We start from the raw sequence: 7,572 nt of genomic DNA on the forward strand, positions 1-7,572 counted from the left end.
TTAGCTTTTTTTCATAATATTAACTTTTCGCTGAGCATGCTTCTTAGGAATACGCGTTGTTAACACAACGGCTCCTTCTTTGCTGTTCTTAGCCTTCTGTTCTTCATCAGCGTCTTCGTCATCATTACTATCTGGTTCATTTTCTTCATTTTTATTAACATTATTCAGAGTTGTTTTCTTTACTTTCAACCAATCTTTTGCTTCATTTTTTGTTATTGTCTTCTCAAATATCACGTACCCATCCTTCGTTACGTATTGTAGGATCGGCGTAAGTAAATCTTTTTTGGTATGTTTCTTTCTTCGAGGTTTATGTCGCTTGTTAAATCTTCTACCGTTTCGTCTCCAACCTTTTCCTTTCCACCAACCACCACCATCTGAGGACGTATCATGGGACGTATCAAAAGATGTGTCGGTATCAGTTCCCGTGTCACTGCTAATGTCAGTGTCAGAATAGAAAGGTCTTCTTGTTTGGATTTCTACTATTCTTCTAGGTGGATGATGTCTAGGAGATTTTTGGTAGGAACGATCAGGCGAATAGAACGGCATTACTATGACGGGTAGTTTCTGGGCAGGTCCTGGTGCTACTACGGGCATTGCAGACATTGGCCCTGGAACTGCTAGAGACATAGGCATTGGCACAGGAGCTCCTTCCTTCCCTGCTGGAAAATATGGTCCAGGGGGAGGAAACACTGGAGGAAAAGGTGGTGAAAGTGGAAAAGGTGGCATTGTACCGCTCAACATATTCTCAGGGTAAGTAGGATAGTTTGCGTGGCGAGGCATTCTGCAATGCATCGGTAGGTCTTGCGGGAAATATTCTACGTTGGTCGGACATGGTGGGAGCTCAGGTTCCTTGCCAAGAACCAACGCTGCAATGCCAAGGACCACGAGGCTTAGATCCTTGAACATTTATACCTGTAAAAGAACGTAATGTCACTTATGCAAATTTTCGAAAAGTTATCTCATTAGACCTTATACCATTTGAAATTATTATATATTGCATTCTATTGTTTATTTTCATCAATAATATAAGAAAATAAATACATACATCTTATTTTCTTGCAGTTAGTATTTATTATCAATATATTTTAGCAGATTATCTAGTGATGGTAGATGAACTCCTAATACAAACTGACTTTAACATCATTGCACTCCAGTCATCGTCTGACAAGGATCAGTGCAATGTAGTCGAAACGTTGATTTACTAATTGATAATGGATGGATGTTTGCAACGGGTAAAAAGGTTACTGGTTTTGTTCTAATGATATTTTATACACATATTCTACATTAACTAGGATATTTGTTACCTACTAGCGAGTGAGTCTGAGACACATTTAATGTTACCTTTAATTAGGGGAAAATAGCATCTACGTTTAAAAATGTAATAATAATGTTTTTTACTGAATTCTATATTGCAATTTTACTCTGCGTTCCGAATCAGTGGTAGAAGTAAAAGTATGTACTATTTCTTTAATGAAATGAAATGAAAATTCTTTATTGTTCTCTCTTAGTATCCAAACAAACATTTATATACATTATTAATATATAAATAAGTATAAATATACAACATTCTCAAAAGGAAGAGGCAACAATGGGCGGCCTTATCGCTGAAAATCGATTTCTTCCAGGCAACCTTAGGATGGAGAGGAGTAATTGACTTGAGTCTGGTCGAGGTGTAACAATAATAAATAGTGAGAAGTTATATTAAAATACCTACATATATATATACAAGTTACATATTTCGAATACACACATATAATTATAAAATATATAAATATATACATCATCATTGCCTTGCCTTTATCCCACTATTTGTGGTCGGCGCAGTATGTCATTCTCTTCCACTGCTCTCTATCGGTCGTCATATCTGAACATACTCTTCTTTTATTCATATCATCTTTCTCACAATCCATCCATCTTTTCTTAGGGCGTCCCCTTCCTTTACATCCACATATATATACAAAGACATACAATTACGATATTACTATGACGGTAACTTACAGTAGTAGAGGTTTCTAATTCGTGATTTGAAATTCGGCAAAGATGTTATGCTTCGAATATATACTGGTAGTTTGTTCCTAAGACGAACAGCCAATTTTAATATATTAATATACTAGCTGTCTCGACAAACGTTGTTTTGCCTTAAAATAAAATTAAAAAATTAGGGGTGGACTACCCCTAACATTTAGGGGGATGAAAAATAGATGTTGACCGATTCTCAGACCTACTCAATACGCTCACAAAATTTCATGAGAATCGGTCAAGCCATTTCGGAGGAGTATGGGAACGAAAACTGTGACATAAGAATTTTATATATAAAATTATGTTCATTTGATTAAAATAACTATTTACCTCTAACTGTAGCTACGATGGATTCAGGAAACCGAATAACGACAGTAGAGGTACTGCAAGCCTTTATGTAAACTAAATATAACAGGTGCTTCTAAATACAATAGCCCGTACGTATATCGTTCACTACAATGCCAGTTTTATGTAATCTCTATACGTTACTACATTGAATTTCATTGTTTCAATATTATATACATGTGTTAAATGATGTATCTATTGATACAATTATTTCTATTAGTGTAATCATCATCATTATTGCCTTGCCTTTATCTCATTATTTGGTGCAGTATGTCATTCTCTTCCACTACTCTCTATCATGTCATATCTGAGCATACCCTTCTTTTGAAATGAGTAGTCATGCTCACTAAAATGTCCAGACATGTGGCGGCGTATTGGGCCGGGTCTTTGGGCTCCCTAAAATATGGTCGAGCGCAGTGATGGCTGGCTCATCCGTCACACTCGTGAATGCTGCTTGTAGAGACTGGTCTGCTCTTATCAATACGACTGATTTAATCTTATTGTATATTTATATTTGACCTTAATAAATTAGTGCTGGTTGGTAGTTTGTATTCACACGTTTCGACTTGTAATGTAAACTTACACGGATTATTTAAAAGAGCAACACACAAGTTTCTTGCTCGTTCTTCTTGTGATGAGACAGCTTTCCAAACGAGCGGTAGATTGACTATTCAAAAGTGCTTAAATTAAGTTTATTTGAATAAATGATTTTCTATTCTATTCTATTCTTTTATTCATATCATCTTTCACACAATCCGTCCATCCTTTCTTAGGGCGTCCATTCACTTTCTATAATATTTCAATAAAATATGCTTTGTAATATTTAACACCATCAAACTTTTTACATTTTGCGTTACGAAATGAAGTACCTAATTAGGTGAATGGTTATATACTAGTCCATTGTTAAGCATACACGGGTAGCTATATAATATCATCAGGCAACCAATTTTGAGAGTCATTCTCTAAGAATATTGTTGCAGTTAACATGTTTAGTATTAGAAATTAATGCAAGGTATTAATTTAAAATTTTGTTGTACTACATACTACATTTTACGCTTTTTATATTGGTGTCTCTACAAACATACAAACACAGGCATTGTCGCATAGCAGAATCCATAAGTGTAACCATTTCAGTATATATGTAAAATTTGTTTGTTTCTTCTATATTTCCATTATATATATACATATTTTATTTAAGTTAGTAGTATATGCTATTTATTTCTATTTCTATTGCACTGAATAAAAACCTTTCTTTCATTTTTTTAACGGCTATACAGTCCCTATTGGTATCAATTATACACTGTTATACTATACACATGCAGATAAAACGTATCTGCCGAGATTCCGAGTTTGTTCAAACCCCTAGCGGTGCCCTCAGGCTAAAGTCGTGTCCGTCAGGCGGGAGTTCTTTCAGCCGCTTCATAAGTTCTTTCACAGGTTTGGAGTGCCATCTGCACTCGCCGTCCATCGTTCTGTAAAGCTGTAAAGCTGTAGGCATTAGAGTAGTCCGGAAAAAAGATAAAAAATAAAATAAAACGTATCTGAGTCATGCTGTAATTGTCTCCCAAATTAAATTAAAACTTATATATTTATTTGTATTTGTATAAATAAACATTTATTGGAATGGGAAGTAACATTTCAGGCTCCAGTTGTATAAGGAGCTACTACTGTCACTCAATAAGTATTCCTTCATAAAGACTTCATAATTTTATGTCTCTACATTGGTTGGCACCAATGCAGGACTATGGTCAGTCTTCTCATCTATCTATGCTAATTCTACTCTATTATTTTTATGTTTATAATAATGTTATTATGTTACTTTCAGATGTCCAATCCTCATTTAATATTACACACGTTAGTAGTGTTACATTTTTGCCTAAATGTACTATCACAATTTCCACCTGCTCCGTTCCCATACCCTGGACCACAAGGAACAGATATAGGTGGCCCAATGCCACCAATGGGACCAATGGGACCTGTGTCTATGGGGCAGATGGGTCCTGTACCAATGATGCCAATACCACCATCTATTCCAGCAATGCCACACCGGAAATTGCCTGTCGTCGTGATGCCATACTATTCCAAACTAGCTGATAAGAAAAGACACATGAAGGTCCATAGGAAAAGGAGACTGGGTCGTAAGAGATTGGAGTATGACTCCTCTTCAGAGGACAGCGATTCAAATGATTCTTCAAACGATTTTGATTTCCGGACTACTAAACGTGGAGCCATGCACAGAGGGAAAAAGAGGCAAGTGTTAACTCCTGTCGTGTCGTACGTAACTAAAGATGGATATGTCGTCTACCAGAAGAAAATAAAGAAGGAAAAAGCTAAAGATTGGCTAGAAATCGGTAAGAAGAATAATCGTTTTCATGATAGCATTGAAAAAGAAGACGACAGTGAAGGAATACAGTTGAGTGACTTGAAGAATAAAATTAGATTTTCCAAAAAGAGCAGAACAGCACGTTAATGTTTTATAAGTTGTTATTTTATACTAAAATTTTTTTTTTTAATATTTAATACATTTTATTAACAATTGAGTTTTTCTTTTATCTTTCTCCCGTTCAGGATCTTAATAGTTTTTTTTAATGTTTTTTTTAAATTAATTAAAAAATAATGGTATTAAATACAAATGAATAAAAATACATTGTTATAATGTAAGACATATCTTTTTTACATAACTGTACTGTCCAGTTGGGCTAGTTACTTGCATCTCTAGGCTAAAAGGTCTTCTAAAATCTAGTAAGAAACACAACGGGTACATCTTTTATGTTTTTAAATCAGTGTATCATAATCTTTAAAGACAGAGCTTACTAGTTCTATCTCCCGGCGTTGCCTGATATGATGATTCTATATGTAGTTTCTATTCCTATTAATAGGATAAGCATGATGGAACAAGAAAAATACAAACTATCATATCTAACGTTTGTCGATAAAGTATTAGATTTACGAACAGTAAATTGTTCAAACCAAATGTTCTAAATGCCACTGCCCCCATTCCGGAAGGGTTGGTACCGAGGGGCAGAAGAGAAACCCATCACCCAACATTTATTATTACATACTAGCTACCTACCCCTGCTTCGCACGGGTGTACATGTATTTTACATATAAACCTTCCTCCAGAATCACTCTATCTATTAAAAAGAAACCGCTTCAAAATCCGTTGCGTAGTTTTAAAGATTTAAGGACGACGAAGGATCACAGGAACGGACAGACAGCGATCACGACTTTCTTTTATACTATGTAGTGATTTAGTAAAAAAATTGTTTTGTCCTTAATGTATTTACGTTACCTGCTTACTGGCATACACAAGTAAAAAAATGTATTAATATTCCAACGTTTAAAAAAAAAGTGGTAGTGATTGCATCCGATGTATTGGTACTAATCGGTATGTATATAAAATCACACTGAACTTGAATGGCCACAGAATGGTTTAGTCGCTCAATCTGAGCAAATGTACCTACATTCTGAATTGTCTATAAGCAAAATGCTTACATAAACATAAATGCCTTCACGACAAAGTTTTGAAATGGTAAGTGTGTGCTTACACTTGTAATATTTTGACGGCCTCGGTGGTCTAGCGGTCAAGCACACCGCTTTACGACCGATGGTCGCGGGTTCGATTCCTCGCACGGCACAAACACTTGTATTCATGAGTATGATTGTTTGTATCGGTCTGGGTGTTTTCTATGTATAATATGTATGTATTTACAAAAAAAAAATATCTATGTATATGTATCAGTTATATAGTACCCATAACACAAGCTCTAGCTAGCTTAACTTGGGTTTAGATGGCTCTGTGTGAATTGTCCTGAGATTATTATTATTATTATTATTTCTGTCGAAACTTGAGACCCTTCCGTTAGTTTACGTCCCCACTAACATAAATTTAAGTTAGGTGTAAAATCAGTCTACGTCCCGACTCCATGTCGTATGAACGCGTTCTTAATAAACCATGTAGCACATTACCAATAAACTTAATAATGTCTAACAAGTAATAGTGCAATCATTTTTCCGGTGCACTCACTACCTACATACTACAATAAATAATATATTATGTAACGCCACCTCATCACAACATATATAACGCTACAGTCATGAGGATAGCACCACGCTACAGGTGTATCTATAGGCAATTTGGTACTCTAATTATTAATATAAAATGTAAATTTAATTTTAAAAATTATTTTCAGTGTAGCAAATATACAATTTTCTTTCTTTCTTTCTTTCAATTTGTAGGAAAAAATAACAGTGGCGTTCAAAACAGTCCTAATATGGTACATAGCTAGCAATGAGGCACCGGTTCCCCTTTATTAATGCCCTCATCTTTAATGAATTTACAGATTGTAATTACTTTTTTCCAGATCATGAAGATTTTATTTATAATTTTAACTATTATTATAATAAGCGTATCATCGAGTAAAAGATATAAGAGCTACGATGTTTATGACTCCCTACGGCACTGGAATATGGAGGTGGATCCCCAACAGCAATACTGGCGCTGGATGACTGGTTACAATCAAAATGATTCGAAGCATTTTTCACCTCTGTTCTTTACTGGATGAACAGCCGAATGTCTTATTTTAAAATTGTTTTTCTTAAGTAATATGTACTCATGATTTCAATTTTTATCATCTATATATTTTATATATAACCTATATGACATGGGTGAAGCGATTATAGTTAGTTGCTAGCAATGGAGTCTTTAGGTTTTAGTAGGTACTTTGTCTCGTTGACCTCCATGCGGTCCCGCCTAAAAATTTTCCTGGCTAATTCCTAGTGAATTCATTCTCTTATAATCCTTCACTGGTGTCCCAATAAATAAATATAAGAGCTATAAATTATTTTTAAACAACGTAGTTTCATTCCTTTATCCAATTATCGTCATATTAAAATTGTAATGAATTACATTTTAAATATATTATTTTCACTCCTGTAACTCATTATTTGCTTCTTCCTTATCCTATTTATTTGAGGTGTTATTCTCTTCCATAAAAATTGACAAATATAATTATTATTATACATGCATTATAACACAATAGCGACCTCTATCGGTAGAAATAATCGGCCGTGTTGTCATTCATCTGTCAATTCTTTATTGTCCTTCAACTGACATCACTTGTCAATCATTCATTCAAATTTCATTCCATTCATAAAATTATCGTCCTCGCCTCCCACTTCCTCTCATCTCCTCACTTCCTCATTCCC

The 7,572-nt window shown here is 34.7% G+C and overlaps 2 protein-coding genes across 2 annotated transcripts; one reads left to right on the top strand and one right to left on the bottom strand.

Moving 5' to 3' along the window:
• LOC131848646 (uncharacterized) lies at positions 1 to 906 on the bottom strand. Its single transcript, XM_059198569.1, has one exon. It carries the CDS (start codon positions 904 to 906, stop codon positions 1 to 3), a length of 906 nt encoding a protein of 301 aa, XP_059054552.1.
• Positions 907 to 2,366: 1,460 nt separating this feature from the next.
• Positions 2,367 to 4,834, top strand: LOC131848647 (uncharacterized). Its single transcript, XM_059198570.1, has 2 exons — positions 2,367 to 2,399; positions 4,190 to 4,834. Exons 1-2 carry the CDS (start codon positions 2,367 to 2,369, stop codon positions 4,832 to 4,834), a joined length of 678 nt encoding a protein of 225 aa, XP_059054553.1.
• The last annotated feature ends 2,738 nt before the right edge of the window (positions 4,835 to 7,572 follow it).

Source organism: Achroia grisella, unplaced genomic scaffold (assembly GCF_030625045.1).
Source record: "Achroia grisella isolate CSIRO2021 unplaced genomic scaffold, CSIRO_AGI_Agris_v1 utg567, whole genome shotgun sequence".
Lineage (NCBI taxonomy): Eukaryota > Metazoa > Arthropoda > Insecta > Lepidoptera > Pyralidae > Achroia > Achroia grisella.

Bases quoted from the DNA above. Each gene is read 5' to 3' on its own strand.
- LOC131848646 (XM_059198569.1), bottom strand. From the start codon at position 906: ATGTTCAAGGATCTAAGCCTCGTGGTCCTTGGCATTGCAGCGTTGGTT.
- LOC131848647 (XM_059198570.1), top strand. From the start codon at position 2,367: ATGGATTCAGGAAACCGAATAACGACAGTAGAG. The intron at 2,400-4,189 runs GTACTGCAAGCC...TGTTACTTTCAG, and splicing joins ACCGAATAACGACAGTAGAG to ATGTCCAATCCTCATTTAAT.